We start from the raw sequence: 17,098 nt of genomic DNA, 5'->3' as shown, positions 1-17,098 counted from the left end.
TGCTTGTCCTCAGCGTACAGAGCTCGCTTGTCCACAATATACAGAGGACAGTGTACAGAGCCCTGCTTGTCCTCAGTGTACAGAGCCCTGCTTGTCCTCAGTGCACAGAGCCCTACTTGTCCTCAGTGTACAGAGCTCTACTTGTCCTCAGTGTACAGAGCTCTGCTTGTCCTCAGTGTTCAGAGCCCTGCTTGTTCTCAGTGTACAGAGCTCGCTTGTCCACAGTGTACAGAGGACAAGCAGGGCTTGTCCTCAGATCACAGAGCCCTGCTTGTCCTCAGTGCACAGAGCCCTACTTGTCCTCAGTGTACAGAACCCTGCTTGTCCTCAGTGTACAGAGCCCTGCTTGTTCTCAGTGTACAGAGCCCTGCTTGGCCTCACCGTACAGAGCTCGCTTGTCCACAATATACAGAGGACAGTGTACAGAGCCCTGCTTGTCCTCAGTGTACAGAGCCCTGCTTGTCCTCAGTGTACAGAGCCCTGCTTGTCCTCAGTGTACAGAGCCCTGCTTGCTTTAGTGCACAGAGCCCTGCTTTTCCTCGGTGTACAGAGCCCTGCTTGTCCTCAGTATACAGAGCCCTGCTTGTCCTCGGTGTACAAAGCCCTGCTTGTAATCAGTGTACAGAGCCCTGCTTGTCCTCAATGCACAGAGTCCTGCTTGTCCTCAGTGTACAGAGCCCTGCTTGTCCTCAGTGTACAGAGCCCTGCTTGTCCTCAGTGCACAGAGCCCTGCTTGTCCTCAGTGTACAGAGCCCTGCTTGTCCTCACCGTACAGAGCTCGCTTGTCCACAATATACAGAGGACAGTGTACAGAGCCCTGCTTGTCCTCAGTGTACAGAGCCCTGCTTGTCCTCAGTGTACAGAGCCCTGCTTGTCCTCAGTGTACAGAGCCCTGCTTTTCCTCAGTGTACAGAGCTCGCTTGTCCACAGTGTACAGAGGACAGTGTACAGAGGACAAGCAGGGCTTGTCCTCAGTGCACAGAGCCCTGCTTGTCCTCAGTGCACAGAGCCCTGCTTGTCCTCAGTGTACAGAACCCTGCTTGTCCTCAGTGTACAGAGCCCTGCTTGTTCTCAGTGTACAGAGCCCTGCTTGTCCTCAGTGTGCAGAGCCCTGCTTATCCTCAGTGTACAGAGCCCCACTTGTCCTCAGTGTACAGAGCCCTGCTTGTCCACAGTGTACAGAGCCCTGCTTGTCTTCAGTGTACAGAGCCCTGCTTGTCCTCGGTGTACAGAGCCCTGCTTGTCCTCGGTGTACAGAGCCCCGCTTGTCCTCAGTGTACAGAGCCCTGCTTGTCCTCAGTGTAGAGAGCCCTGCATGTCCTCAATGCACAGAGCCCTGCTTGTCCTCAGTGTACAGAGCCCTGCTTGTCCTCAGTGTACAGAGCCCTGCTTGTCTTCTGAGTACAGAGCCCTGCTTGTCCTCAGCGTACAGAGCTCGCTTGTCCACAATATACAGAGGACAGTGTACAGAGCCCTGCTTGTCCTCAGTGTACAGAGCCCTGCTTGTCCTCAGTGCACAGAGCCCTACTTGTCCTCAGTGTACAGAGCTCTACTTGTCCTCAGTGTACAGAGCTCTGCTTGTCCTCAGTGTTCAGAGCCCTGCTTGTCCTCAGTGTACAGAGCCCTGCTTGTCCTCAGTGTTCAAAGCCCTGCTTGTCCTCACTACACAGAACCCTGCTTGTCCTCACTGCACAGAACCCTGCTTCTCCTCAGTGCACAGATTCCTGCTTGTCCTCAGTGTACAGAACCCCGCTTGTCCTCAGTGTACAGAGCCCCGCTTGTCCTCAGTGTACAGAACCCCGCTTGTCCTCAGTGTACATAGCCCCGCTTGTCCTCAGTGTACAGAGCCCTGCTTGTCCTTCGTGTACAGAGCTCTGCTTGTCCTCAGTGTACCGAGCCCTGCTTGTCCTCAGTGTACAGAGCCCCGCTTGTCCTCACTGCACAGAACCCTGCTTGTCCTCACTGCACAGAACCCTGCTTGTCCTCAGTGCACAGAGCCCTGCTTGTCCTCAGTGTACAGAACCCCGCTTGTCCTCAGTGTACAGAGCCCTGCTTGTCCTCAGTGTACAGAGCCCTGCTTGTCCTCAGTGTACAGAGCCCTGCTTGTCCTCAGTGCACAAAGCCCTGCTTGTCCTCAGTGTACAGAGTCCTGCTTGTCCTCAGTGTGCAGAGCCCTGCTTGTCCTCAGTGTACAGAGCCCTGCTTGTCCTCAGTGTGCAGAGCCCTGGTTGTCCTCACTGCCCAGAACCCTGCTTGTCCTCAGTGCACAGAGCCCTGCTTGTCCTCAGTGTACAGAACCCCGCTTGTCCTCAGTTTACAGAGCCCTGCTTGTCCTCAGTGTACAGAGCCGTGCTTTTCCTCAGTGTACAGAGCCCTGCTTGTCCTCAGTGTGCAGAGCCCTGGTTGTCCTCACTGCCCAGAACCCTGCTTGTCCTCAGTGCACAGAGCCCTGCTTGTCCTCAGTGTACAGAACCCCGCTTGTCCTCAGTTTACAGAGCCCTGCTTGTCCTCAGTGTACAGAGCCCTGCTTTTCCTCAGTGTACAGAGCCATGCTTGTCCTCAGTGTACAGAGCCCTGCTTGTCCTCAATTCACAGAGCCCTGCTTGTCCTCAATGCACAGAGCCCTGCTTGTCCTCAGTGTTCAGTACCCTGCTTGTCCTCAGTGTACAGAGCCCTGCTTGTCCTTCGTGTACAGAGCTCTGCTTGTCCTCAGTGTACCGAGCCCTGCTTGTCCTCAGTGTACAGAGCCCCGCTTGTCCTCACTGCACAGAACCCTGCTTGTCCTCACTGCACAGAACCCTGCTTGTCCTCAGTGCACAGAGCCCTGCTTGTCCTCAGTGTACAGAACCCCGCTTGTCCTCAGTGTACAGAGCCCTGCTTGTCCTCAGTGTACAGAGCCCTGCTTGTCCTCAGTGTACAGAGCCCTGCTTGTCCTCAGTGCACAAAGCCCTGCTTGTCCTCAGTGTACAGAGCCCTGCTTGTCCTCAGTGTACAGAGCCCTGCTTGTCCTCAGTGTACAGAGTCCTGCTTGTCCTCAGTGTGCAGAGCCCTGCTTGTCCTCAGTGTACAGAGCCCTGCTTGTCCTCAGTGTGCAGAGCCCTGGTTGTCCTCACTGCCCAGAACCCTGCTTGTCCTCAGTGCACAGAGCCCTGCTTGTCCTCAGTGTACAGAACCCCGCTTGTCCTCAGTTTACAGAGCCCTGCTTGTCCTCAGTGTACAGAGCCCTGCTTTTCCTCAGTGTACAGAGCCATGCTTGTCCTCAGTGTACAGAGCCCTGCTTGTCCTCAATTCACAGAGCCCTGCTTGTCCTCAATGCACAGAGCCCTGCTTGTCCTCAGTGTTCAGTACCCTGCTTGTCCTCAGTGTACAGAGCCCTGCTTGTCCTCAATGCACAGAGCCCTGCTTGTCCTCAATGCACCGAGCCCTGCTTGTCCTCAGTGTACAGTACCCTGCTTGTCCTCAGTGTACAGAGCCCTGCTTGTCCTCAGTGAGCAGAGCCCTGCTTGTCCTCAGTGTACAGAGCCCTGCTTGTCCTCAGTGTGCAGAGCCCTACTTGTCCTCAGTGCACAGAGCCCTGCTTGTCCTCAGTGTACAGAACCCTGCTTGTCCTCAGTGTACAGAGCCCCACTTGTCCTCAGTGTACAGAGCCCTGCTTGTACTCGGTGTACAGAGCCCTGCTTGTCCTCAGTGTACAGAACCATGCTTGTCCTCAGTGCAAAGAGCCTTGCTTGTCCTCAGTGCACAGAGCCTTGCTTGTCCTCAGTGTAAATTTATATTGGATTTTTATAGATAATTTAAAGTGTACCTGTCGTTAACAAAAACTTTTGATATAATGTAGATAATGCTATTATAGGTATAATTGTAATATACTTTGATTTAAAAAAAAAAAAGGGTATATTTTTAGGTGAAAAAATGCTGTCCCTGCAGCTATTGCCTGTGTGTCTCTGTGGTGAACCAAAAGAGTTGTGGTGTCTGGGGTGTTGCAGTGAGTAAGTGCAGGGTCTGGTGGTATTAACCCTTAGATGTCATGACACCAGGGTGCGGTTTGTTTAGAGTTAATGGTCCTATATAGGGAAAATAACGGAATGTCCACATCAGACTTTATGAATAAATTGAAGAACTTTACTTGAAGATTTTATGCAACAGTCTTCATACATAACTGTCTCTTAAGAGGTAACTGGAATGCAGGTTCCTCGCAGGTTTTGCTGGGACTCTGAAGCAATCAGCTTTGATGCAGGCCACTGTGCTACTAATTATAAGATTTTAGCTGTTAGTAGTAACACAGGATTTGATAGATTGAGCTTTGTAACTCACGGTTTAGTGGCCTAGATGAATTGAGAGTTCTGCTGAGATATTTGTGCTTGCTTGATAATCCAGAACTAAGAGAGTGAATTTAGTGGCTACAGCCCTTTATATAATAAGGGGCTGGACAAAGCTCATTGGTCTGCAAACCTGTAATTTCTGAACCCAGTGAACTCTGGGTACATCACATTATCCTGGAAGGTCCTTAAAGACCCTATGGGAATGAATGGACCCTGGCTGAGTGGACTTTAGACAGGGACAGGACCAGGTCCTGTACCAGGACACCACAAACCCCCTTACTTGAAAAAAGTTGTCCTCGACGTAGGTCCCCTAAGGTAGAGGGATGGAATGGCCATAGGGCCAGATGCAGTCTTGAGCATTAACCTGTTCAGGACGTGGGGCGTATGCATATGCCCTGCATCCCGAGTCCTTAAGGACGTAGGGCGTATGCATACACCCGTGGGAATTCCAGTCCCCGCCGCTAGCTGGTGACTCGATCACCCGGAAAATAGGGATGATCGGAGTTGTCAGTGACACCCCCGATCATCCTGCATGATAGGAGAGAGGTTGCAGTGCTGCAATCTCCTCCTATCCCCTGCCATTAGTCAGAATTGAGTTCTGACCAATGGCAGTGCAGGACAGGGGGTTGCCATGGAAACCCCCCATTCTGCCCACCCCTGGATGTCGGGCAGAACGGGGGGGGGGGGGAGATGGAGACCGGTACCTTACCTGAAGATTGCGTGGGGACCGAAGATCATCGTGGAGACTGCAGAGATCCCGGCTCAGGTAGGGAAACGAAGGTGGGGGTTCGGAATGAAAGAGAAAGTGAAGCAATCTTTACTGTGGCAACCACTAGGAAGGCCGAACTGCAACTCCCAGCATGCCCAGACAGCCAAAGGCTGTCTGGGCATGCTGGGAGTTGTAGTTTTGCAACATCTGGAGGGTCACAGTTTGGAGACCACTGTTACAGTGGTGCCCAAATGGTAGCCCTCCAGATGTTGCCAAACTACAACTCTCAGCATGCCTAGACTGCCCATGAAATTTTTGAAAATTGCTGCTCTACTTTGAAGCCCTCTAATTTTTTCAAAAAGTAAAAATATGTCAATTTTATGATGCCAACACAAAGTGGACATATTGTATTTGTGCAGAAAAATAAAATTTCTTTGGAATATCCATTTTCCTTACAAGTAGAAAGCTTCAAAGTTAGAAAAATGCTACATTTTCACAATTTTCATGAAATGTTGGGATTTTTCACCAAAAAAGGATGCAAGTAACGCCGAAAATTTACCACCAAAATAAAGTAGAATATGTCACGAAAAAACTTTCTCAGAATCAGAATATTCTGTAAAAGCGTTTTAGAGTTATTAATGCATAAATTGACGGTGGTCAGAATTGCGAAAAAGGGCTCAGTCCTTAAAGGGGTACTCCGGTGCTTACACAACCGGAGTACCCCTTTAAGGTGAAAAAGGGCTGCGTCCTTAAGGGGTTAATACAAATGTCCATATTCAGGCTGTTGATGAATAAGTGCAGAAAAATATATAGAGTCTCTGTACATCTAAGAAAAGTCCATACAGGGTCTCAAATTAACATACAAACAGGATTGTTGGGAATTGGATCACGAACAGGATGGTATGAATTTATCTAGATATCCTTTTGGTATCTCCATTTTACTTTACTTTATTATGCACCTATTGACTATGAATGAAATTTTAATAACAAATAACATTTGACTGACATTTGATTATTATTATTTTTTCTTCTTGACTGACAAATAGACTAATACACGACTAGAAGTATGTATAATGACTTTGATGTTTCTACATACCGTAATAAATCTCACTATCAATTTCTTTCTATTTGACATACCTTAGATATTGTACCACTCATTATTATACCACCTATTATTTTCTTGAGTTATACACTGGTTGCGGATTGAGTTGCCTGAGGCTTTCTGCCCAATGCCTTAGCTACTCGGGTCTATCGGTACTACACACTAACCCCTAGAACTCTTTACTAGATAACAAGTAGCATACGGTTACCTTTTTGGATACGTGTATTTTTTGGTTAGCTACAGGAAAACCTTCTGGCCAGGAAGAGCATCCTGAACACGTAAAAGACAAAAGAACATATTAGTGCATGACATCAGTGCATAACAGTGGTAAGGACTGAGATATAGCATGCTACAGTCCCTGAGACTTAATTTTTTTTCTAATTTATGTGTACTGAATTCTGAATGTACACTAATGAAGTTTATGTACTATGTGTACACTGTATTTATGAATGTTGTCAGTCTTGATACCTAATTGGTATGTTACCTTGGTAGGTACTTGTGAAGGGTGGCATTATTGTTACTCCCAGAGGAGCTGGGAGGGCACCTTTAAGTAAACACTATAACACCTGGAAAAGACATGTACTTTTGTGTACAGGGATTGGATATTTCTGTATAATAATCACTCACATTTGTTTGACATTTTATATCAACAGACATTTTATTTATTAGAAGACAAGGGCTACTTGATAGCAGCACAACATTTGATGCATTCAGGTAATATTTACCCGCTGTAGGGTGCAACATTTTATGCACAAAAATATAGTACTAGGAGGATATTTACAATAACAGACACGGAAGGATCAGCAGTCCACCTATGTTATGAGTCCAAAAACATCACGGCTGTTACCGGAGCCGGGCATAAACTTACAAGGATCTCCTCAGGCAAGGAGTCTCTCGGCCTGGGGCCGGGCACAAGCTTAGGAAAGTGGTTACAGTGCTGAACAGGTGACCTTCTTGGCATAGTCCTGCCAGGCACTTCTTATTGAACTGGTTACCACACGAAGAATCTGTAGAATATAAAGGTACTGGAGTACCAACAGTTAATGGCAAGCAGAGAAGAAAAATTACTTAGAATGAGACCTCCCTCGACTCCCAACCTTGCCTATCAGTGTGCTTCCCGCTCTGAGATATGTAGCGAGGAGAACGAGGTTTGGACTCTCTCATAGGGTTAATAGCAGTGTCCCATGAGACATTGGTGAGTCGAGACTGCGACACAATTGATAGCAGCCATTGAGGCCACTGGTACTACCGTTGGTGCCGGTTGGTCCGGTCTCACCTTCTTAAGTGGAGTAGGCCGCGGCACTTCTGTTGGTGCCTGCTGGTCAGGCCACACCTCCTGGCATGGAGTAATCCTAGGCACATCTGTTGGTGCCCGTTGCTTAGGCCTCACCTCCTCAGAGGGAGTAGGCCTGGGCACATACATTGGTGCCTGCTGCTTAGGCCTCACCTCCTCAGAGGGAGTAGGCCTGGGCACATCCTCTGCTAGAGCTGCTGCAGAAAAATAGGACCTTGGCATATACTTGGGGTCCATGACGGGTGCTCTGTACTCCTCCTCTTCACAGGCTGTTTTAGGCAGCCTCATCAGCCCGATTCCGTGGGGATCTGCGTCCCAGTCTTCCGAAGAGCAGTACGTGAAGGGAATTTGTGTCGGGTTATTTGGTCTTGTCACAGCTGCAGCCCAATCACCCCACAGACTTTTGACTGGGGTGTATTCAACAATCTCCCCTTGCTCCAGGGAGTGATAACTTTTGGGCAGATAGTCCCATAGCACGGCCCTTCTGTTGACTAAGATTGTCTTACCATGTCGGCAGTCCAGGAGGGTACCGAAGCCTCTGGCCTTGTCAAACTTGACCACCGTGGCGTGTCAGTGCTCTAAGGGTGCGTCACCCTCCCGTGGGTAGTCCAACATATGGATATACAGCGCTTCTAGTTTCTTTGTGTCCCTCTGCTGTTCCACGTGGACTTCATACGGGAGGCGTGTCAGGCCATATCTCTCCCTGTGCTCAGTCTTTAGATTTTCGATCACGTCAGAGATTTCAGCCTCCCTGCAGGCCCTTCCTGCCTCTGCTGTGGGGACCGGTGGATGAGTCTTCCCCGGCAGGGGAAGGACGTGGTCCCACATATACTGAATTAGTGCCGGCTCATCGCCGAACACCCATTTTGGGAGTGGGGGGTGATCGCGGGAGTTACTTGGGACAAGGGGACCTCCCTCTTTTTGTGCTAGATGAGGACGAAAAGGTGACTTCAGCCGGAGTACTCACATCCGAGTCTTCGGCCGGAATCTCGGCCCAGGATCCCCAGGTGCGGTGGTGAGGGGACAGTCTCACCGGTGATGCCGTTCCGCATGTCCCGGGTGATGCCCCTTTCGGGGTAGCCAGCCACTCGACATCCTCTGGTATCGGGGTAGGTTGTAGGCCTCATCGGCCCCAAGCAACAACTGCTGCAAATGGTCGACAAGAGCTTGAAAAAGTTGTGCTGCGGCCGCGGCAACTTTCCTCTGACTCGGCGCCATCTTAGGACTCTCATCACGTGTTGCGGTGGGCTCCACCATCTCGGTACACCTCGCTGCCATCTCGAAACTGTAGAGGTCTGGCCACTTGGCTTCTTTTATTTGGGGCTCCCATAAGATGGCCGCCAGCCGGAAGGACGTCATCGGTGCAGCTCTGACTTCCTGTCCTCCAGCAAACACAAGCAAAAGATTACAGATCCCCTTCGGCATTGAAACTTGTACTTGGTGGCCCCGCCCAGGGGACTTTTTTGCGCGCTTTGCTGGTAAATCTTTAACCCTTTTAGGTACTTGTTGTAGCGGAGAGCGCAGCATGGCTTCACTGCGAATTTTGCACATGGCCACAGAAAAACAATCTTCACCTCCCCCCTTACTTTTTCTTGCACCCCAGCTAAGCACAATCTCAACAGTAAAGTCCCATACACTTCTGGGCGCAATTGTATTCGCTACATGCGATATTTCCGGACAGTTCACAAAGCACATCTCTTAATAGAGGGAGGACTATGGCCTTTGTTAGGGTAGCAAAGTTCTTTAAGGCACACACCCGTATCCTGTTCATAAGACGCCAAAAGAGTTGTGGTGAACCAGGAGAGTTGTGGTGTCTGGGGTGTTGCGGTGATGAAAGTGCAGGGTCTGGTGGTATTAACCCTTAGATGTTGTGACGCCAGGGTGAGGTTTGCTTAGAGTTAATGGTCCTACAGCCAACTGGCCCATAAACGGTAGGGAAAATAACGGAATGTCCACAGCAGACTTTATGAATAAACTGAAGAACTTTACTTGAAGATTTTATTCAACAGTCTTCAGACATAACAGTCTCTTAAGAGGTAACCGGAATGCAGGTTCCTCACAGGTTTTGCTGGGACTCTGAAGCAATGAGCTTTGATGCAGGCCAATGTGCTTCTAATTATAAGATTTTAACTGGTAGTAGTTACACAGGATTTGATAGATTGAGCTTTGTAGCTTACGGTTTAGTGGCTGCAGGTTCTTAGGTTGTGGCCTAGATAAATTGAGAATTCTGCTGACATGTTTGTGCTTGCTTGATAATCCGAAACTAAGAGAGTGAATTTTGTGGCTACAGCCCTTTCTATAATAAGGGGCTGGACAAAGCTCATGGGTCAGCAAACCTTTAAGCTCTGAACCCAGTGAACTCTGGGTACATCACATACCCCTGGAAGGTCCTTAAGCAATTATACATTACTACTGTACATCACGTGACCCCAAAAGGTCCTACACATATATATCCTATACATTTATATTATTCATATATATATATACATATATATATATATATATATATATATGTTAAACAATAGACAATTTATATGAGGCGACTAGGGCTAAGCCCTGCAGGAGAACACTATGGGAAGGAAGGGACTCTGGCTGTGGGGACTTTAGACAGGGACAGGACCAGGTCCTGTACCGGGACACCACATCTCTATGAGGAGTTCAAATACAGGAAGTGAGAGCAGCACAACTAGGGCTTTGTATCGGCTCCTGGCTTGTCAACCATCCTGCTGTGTGAGCAGAGAGCACAGAGTCTCCTCACTGCACAAAGCCCTGCTTGTCCTCAGTGTACAGAGCCCTGCTTGTCCTCAGTGTACAGAGCCCTGCTTGTCCTTAGTGTGCAGAGCCCTGCTTCCCTGCTTGTCCTCAGTGTACAGGGCCCTGCTTGTCCTCAGTGCACAAAGCTCTGCTTGTCCTCAGTGTACAGAGCCTTGCTTGTCCTCAGTGTACAGAGCCCTGCTTGTCCTCAGTGTACAGAACCCTGCTGGTTCTCAGTGCACAGAGCCCTGCTTGTCCTCTGTGTACAGAGCCCTGCTTGTCCTCCGTGTACAGAGCCCTACTTGTCCTCCGGGTACAGAGCCCTGCTTGTCCTTCGTGTACAGAGCCCCGCTTGTCCTCGGTGTACAGAGCCCTGCTTGTCCTCAGTGCACAGAGCCCTGCTTGTCCTCAGTCCACAGAGCCCTTCTGGTCCTCAGTGTACAGAGCCCGGCTTGTCCTCAGTGTACAGAGCCCTCCTTGTCCTCAGTGCACAGAGCCCTGCTTGTCCTCACTGCACAGAACCCTGCTTGTCCTCAAGGCACAGAGCCCTGCTTGTCCTCAGTTTACAGAACCCTGCTTGTCCTCAGTGTACAGAGCCCCGCTTGTCCTCAGTGTACAGAGCCCTGCTTGTCCCCAGTGTACAGAGCCCTGCTTGTCCCCAGTGTACAGAGCCCTGCTTGTCCTCAGTGTACAGAGCCCGGCCTGTTCTCATTGTACAGAGCCCTGCTTGTCCTCAGTGTACAGAGCCCTGCTTGTCCTCAGTGTACAGAGCCCTGCTTGTCCTCAGTGTACAGAACCCTGCTTGTCCTCAGTGTACAGAACCCTGCTTGTCCTCAGTGTACAGAGCCCTGCTTGTTCTCCGTGCACAGAGCCCTGCTTGTCCTCCGTGTACAGAGCCCTGCTTGTCCTCCATGTACAGAGCCCTACTTGTGCTCCGTGTACAGAGCCCTACTTGTCCTCCATGTACAGAGCTCTGCTAGTCCTCAGTGTACAGAGCCCTGCTTGTCCTCACTGTACAGAACCCTGCTTTTCCTCAGTGTACAGAGCCCTGCTTGTCCTCAGTGTACATAACCCTGCTTGTCCTCAGTGTACAGAGACCTGCTTGTCCTCAGTGCACAGAGACCTGCTTGTCCTCAGTGTACAGAGCCCTGCTTGTCCTCAGGCTACAGAGCCCTGCTTGTCCTCAGTGCACAGAGCCCTTCTGGCCCTCAGTGCACAGAGCCCTGCTTGTCCTCACTGCACAGAGCCCTGCTTGTCCTCACTGCACAGAGCCCTGCTTGTCCTCACTGCACAGAGCCCTGCTTGTCCTCCGGGCACAGAACCCTGCTTGTCCTCAGTTTACAGAACCCTGTTTGTCCTCAGTGTACAGAGCCCTGCTTGTCCTCAGTGTACAGAGCCCTACTTGTCCTCAGTGTACAGACCCCTGCTTGTCCTCAGTGTACAGAGCCCTGCTTGTCCTCAGTGTACAGAGCCCTGCTTGTCCTCAGGGTACAGAGCCTGGCCTGTTCTCAGTGTACAGAGCCCTGCTTGTCCTCAGTGTACAGAGCCCTGCTTGTCCTCAGTGTACAGAGCCCTGCTTGTCCTCAGTGTACAGAGCCCTGCTTGTCCTCAGTGTACAGAGCCCTGCTTGTCCTCAGTGTACAGAGCCCTGCTTGTCCTCAGTGTACAGAGCCCTGCTTGTCCTCAGTGTACAGAGCCCTGCTTGTCCTCAGTATACAGAGCCCTGCTTGTCCTCAGTGTACAGAGCCCTGCTTGTCCTCAGTGTGCAGAGCCCTGCTTGTCCTCAGTGTACAGAGCCCTGCTTCTCCTCAGTGTACAGAGCCCTGCTTGTCCTCAGTGTACAGACCCCTGCTTGTCCTCAGTGTACAGAGCCCTGCTTGTCCTCAGTGTACAGAGCCCTGCTTGTCCTCAGGGTACAGAGCCTGGCCTGTTCTCAGTGTACAGAGCCCTGCTTGTCCTCAGTGTACAGAGCCCTGCTTGCCCTCAGTGTACAGAGCCCTGCTTGTCCTCAGTGTACAGAGCCATGCTTGTCCTCAGTGTACAGAGCCCTGCTTGTCCTCAGTGTACAGAGCCCTGCTTGTCCTCAGTATACAGAGCCCTGCTTGTCCTCAGTGTACAGAGCCCTGCTTGTCCTCAGTGTGCAGAGCCCTGCTTGTCCTCAGTGTACAGAGCCCTGCTTGTCTTCAGTGTACAGAGCCCTGCTTGTCCTCAGTGCACAAAGCTCTGCTTGTTCTCAGTGCACAAAGCTCTGCTTGTTCTCAGTGTACAGAGCCTTGCTTGTCCTCAGTGTACAGAGCCCTGCTTGTCCTCAGTGTACAGAACCCTGCTTGTCCTCAGTGTACAGAGCCCTGCTTGTTCTCAGCGCACAGAGCCCTTCTGGCCCTCAGTGCACAGAGCCCTGCTTGTCCTCACTGCACAGAGCCCTGCTTGTCCTCACTGCACGGAACCCTGCTTTTCCTCAGGGCACAGAGCCCTGCTTGTCCTCAGGGCACAGAGCCCTGCTTGTCCTCAGTTTACAGAACCCTGTTTGTCCTCAGTGTACAGAGCCCTGCTTGTCCTCAGTGTACAGAGCCCTGCTTGTCATCAATGTACAGAGCCCTGCTTGTCCTCAGTGTACAGAACCCTGCTTGTCCTCAGTGTACAGAGCCCTGCTTGTCCTCAGTGTACAGAGCCCTGCTTGTCCTCAGTGTACAGAGCCCTGCTTGTCCTCAGTGTACAGAGCCCTGCTTGTCCTCAGTGTACAGAGCCCGGCCTGTTCTCAGTGTACAGAGCCCTGCTTGTCCTCAGTGTACAGAGCCCTGCTTGTCCTCAGTGTACAGAGCCCTGCTTATCCTCAGTGTACAGAGCCCTTCTTGTCCTCAGGGTACAGAGCCCTGCTTGTCCTTAGTGTACAGAGCCCTGCTTGTCCTCAGTGTACAGAGCCCTGCTTCTCCTCAGTGTACAGAGCCCTGCTTGTTCTCAGTGTACAGAGCTCTGCTTGTCCTCAGTGCACAGAGCCCTGCTTGTCCTCAGTGTACAGAGCCCTGCTTGTCCTGTCCTCACTTTCTGTATTTGGACTCCTCACAGAGACACACAGACAATAGCTGTAGAGACAATAATATACACTTTTTTTTAACCAATATATATTACAAATGTACATATAATGGTATTATCTATGTGGTGACAGGGTGGTGCTGGTGATAGTGTAGGGAATATTGGTGTTAACCCTTAATTGTCGTGACACCAGGGTGTAGTTTCCTCAATGTAATGGTCCTACCGCCAACCGTCCCACAAACGGCAGGGAGAAATAACGGAATGTCCACATCAGATTTTATGTAGTAAACTTGAAGTAACTTTACTGTATATTTTATGCAACGGCATGTAACAGAACAGTTTTTGAGAGAGAGAACCGTGGTACAGGTTCCTCACAGGTTTGCTGGGACTCCGGGATCAAAGAGCTTTGTTTGCTAGCCACTGTGCTACTATTTTTAGGAGATTTGAGCTTCTAGTAGTCACACAGAATTCAGTGATTTGAGCTTTGAATAACTCACGTTTAGTGGCTGCCGATTCTTAGGCTTTGTGCCTAGCTTGAATTGATGATTTGTGTTGAGATGTTCTTTCTTTAAGTGCCAGGAACAAGAGAGAGAAATTAGTGGCTGCAGACCCTTATATATTAAGGGGGTGGGACAAAACTCATTGGTCAGCATAACCTTTGAGTCCTGACCCAGTGAACTCTGGGTATCACATGACCCAAAGGCCCTTGAACCATAGTTCAATTAATTTAAAGGCACGTGACCTCTAAGGTCCTATACAGAGGTATTCCTATATAACATACTAAATATACATATAAATACATTAAAAAACATTTATATGAGGCGACTAGGGGTTAGCCCAAAAGGAGAGCCCTATTGTCATGGAGGGACTCTGGCTGAGGGGACTTTGGACAAAGGGACATGACCAGGTCCTGTACCGGGATACCACATCTACCTTATATAAAAAGTTTTTGTTAACAACAGGTACACTTTGAGCAGCACTAGACAGTAACCTGTGCAATCTACATAGTTTCCAAAATACTTCATGATTGTCTTGAAAGCTATGATGGTTGATGCTCTCAAGTAACTGGTTATTTTTAGTATACCTATATATTTTAACTGAGATTTCTCTGCATTTAGTAGGGCTTCATACAGCCATGCCATGATTTGATTTCTATTTTACAGACTTCCAGAACTACCTACGTACTCAAACTGGCAACACCACCACCATTAACATTATCATCTGCACTGTGGATTATCTTTTGCGTCTACAGGTAGTCTCCACCTGCAGGAATCAATTACATGTTAAACTAAATTAACATAATCTGTTCAATTTAACAATCTTTATCCATTTTTCTAAACTACTCATCGCAGGAATCCATCAGTGACTTCTACTGGTATTATTCTGGGAAGGATATTATTGATGACCAAGGCAAAAGGAACTTTTCCAAAGCCATGTCTGTGGCAAAGCAGGTGTTTAACAGCTTAACGGAATACATTCAGGTAAGATAGAATACAAGGAGTTGTCTGCTATGTTAGAAGGGTACCTTAGATGATAAACAGATCACAGGATGTTGAAAAATGTCCCTGCTTTAAGTTTCATGCTGTTCTTTGCATTATTTACTATTACACCCCCTTGATAATGAACAAACCACACAATGATACAGTGCCCAAAAACACTGCCCAATCAATAAACTGTGGAGTGTATCCAACTTTCTGTAGGTGTGGGTATCAATAATAGGATTAGTGGTACAAGCAACGGGACCAGTAGCCCCACCTTCTTGGACATATTGAATGTTCCACAGCAGGAGAATCTGGTTGTAGTTGTTTGTTTTCATTCTAGCTAAAATACACAAAGGGGTACTCCGGTGCAAAAAAATCTTATCCCCTATCTCGATCTCCGGGCCAGCAGCAGCGGCGTCCGGAACACGGGAGCGTAGAGCTTCCGTGTTTGTGACATCATGCCAATCCCCCTCCATTTACGTCAATGGGAGAGGGCGTGACGTCTAGTACGTAGCAGTCACGCCTCCTCCCATAGACCTGAATGGAAGGGGTGCTATGCTGGTGATCACGGGGGTCCCCAGTGGCGGGATCCCCGCGATCTAACATCTTATCCCCTATCTTTTTGAGGGGGCACTCCCTCCGTCTGGAGAAGAAAAGGTTTAGTCTAAAGGGGCGACACGCCTTCTTTACCGTGAAGACTGTGAATTTATGGAACGATCTACCTCAGGAACTGGTCACAGCAGGAACAATTAACAGCTTTAAAACATGGTTAGATACATTCCTGGAACAAAATAACATTAATGCTTATGCAGAATCATAAAACTACATCCCTTTCCCTTATCCCCTTACACCCTTCACTTCAATTCCCTGGTTGGACTTGATGGACGTATGTCTTTTTTCAACCATACTAACTATGTAACTATGAGATAAGATGTTTTGTGCTGGAGTAACCCCTTTAATAACTTGTATGGAAATGGTAAATAGCTAAATGCAATACACCAAGCAGATGTAAACAAAAAGTGATGTAAAGACAACTTTTTGGTAGCCTCATGCTATCTTTCCCAAGTGAGCGTGAAAGGTAGCGTGAGGCTACTGAAAGGTTGTCTTTAAATCATGGAAGAAAATACCACTTTTTGTTTACATCTGCTTGGTATGCTGCATTTATCCATTTACTATTGTGTTGGACCTGGTAAGCGCAGTCCTATGCATGCATGCAGCCCTCTTAATTTTTTTACATTTTTCTTTTTGGATGTGCTGCATCTATTTAGACTTTGTATGGAAATGAGTTTCTTAACTTAGTCTACTACATTAAGGGTCAAAAAACATATAGGTTTTAAATGACATTTTCTAATTAGGTATTGTTTCTTGCTAGTAACAAAATTGCATGGTTTGCTCTTCCATAGGGTCCCTGTACTGGTAACCAGCAGAGTCTGGCACACAGTCGTCTCTGGGATGCAGTAGTCGGATTCCTACATGTCTTTGCTCACATGATGATGAAGTTGGCCCAGGTAAGCAAAAGCGCCATTTCACAACTAGAGCCCATCATCTTCATTATTACTTTTATCCTCTGAATGAATAACTGTAATCCCTTCTGATATACTACGGTATATGTTATTTATTCACAAGAAAGGTCACTTCTATCCACAGACACAAATTATCAGTCCTATCAGTAATCTAATGCTTAAATAATTATGTGTGGTCTAGCTGTGGTTCATTATTGTGTGTTTTTCTGGTACATCAATTTTTATATATATAAATGTAAAGGTTATATGCAGGTAGTCCAATCAATTTTATTGCTCTAATACATCTAAAGTAAAACAAAATGAAGCATCTTTGAAAAGGTTTGGATTAAGAAATTTCTATTTTATTGTGTGTACAGTTTCTATGCAGACTTATGTGTCTCCATGGTGACAGACTACAAACAAACTGGGTGTAGTCTGGGCCTACATTTATATGTTACATTCTTACTACAGTCTGTAGCTTAAGGCTCTGTCTGTACTACCATCAAAGCCGCCAATGATAATTATGTCAGATTTGATGGAAAGGATAAGTGCAGCATACTGCTCTATTATTCCCATCAAAATGATAGACACCAAGCTGGAACCTGATAGACCCAATTTAATTCCATAATGGTCCGCTGGGCACAGTTGGTAGTTCTCACACTGCAGTTATGGTTTTTGTTGAAACGTATGTCATGATGGCAGTGTGAATAGAGCCTAAGTAATAACAACTCATATACTTCCTACCTACTGTTTCCTAAGTTACAAAAAAGGAATGGAAGATAATTTATCTCCAAATCTCCAAGGTAAAAAAAAAAAGAAACATGAGTTTATATCCAAGTAAACCTTGTTCAATTATGTAAAATCTGAATAGTAATTCCTGCCTGTTTCCTCAATATCATTG

The 17,098-nt window shown here is 48.1% G+C and overlaps 1 protein-coding gene across 13 annotated transcripts in view; it reads left to right on the top strand.

Moving 5' to 3' along the window:
- The window catches only part of RYR1 (ryanodine receptor 1), a 169,619-nt gene that overhangs the window by 120,576 nt on the left and 31,945 nt on the right, over nt 1-17,098 (top strand). For all 13 annotated transcript variants that reach the window (XM_056540397.1, XM_056540398.1, XM_056540396.1 and 10 more), the window contains 3 exons: nt 14,378-14,466; nt 14,567-14,695; nt 16,099-16,203. In XM_056540397.1, the coding sequence (XP_056396372.1) occupies nt 14,378-14,466; nt 14,567-14,695; nt 16,099-16,203 (323 nt within the window). The remainder of the gene's footprint in view (nt 1-14,377; nt 14,467-14,566; nt 14,696-16,098; nt 16,204-17,098) is intronic.

This window comes from Hyla sarda, chromosome 9, assembly GCF_029499605.1.
Source record: "Hyla sarda isolate aHylSar1 chromosome 9, aHylSar1.hap1, whole genome shotgun sequence".
NCBI classification, from domain to species: domain Eukaryota; kingdom Metazoa; phylum Chordata; class Amphibia; order Anura; family Hylidae; genus Hyla; species Hyla sarda.
This window is presented reverse-complemented; position numbering and strand designations above follow the sequence as displayed.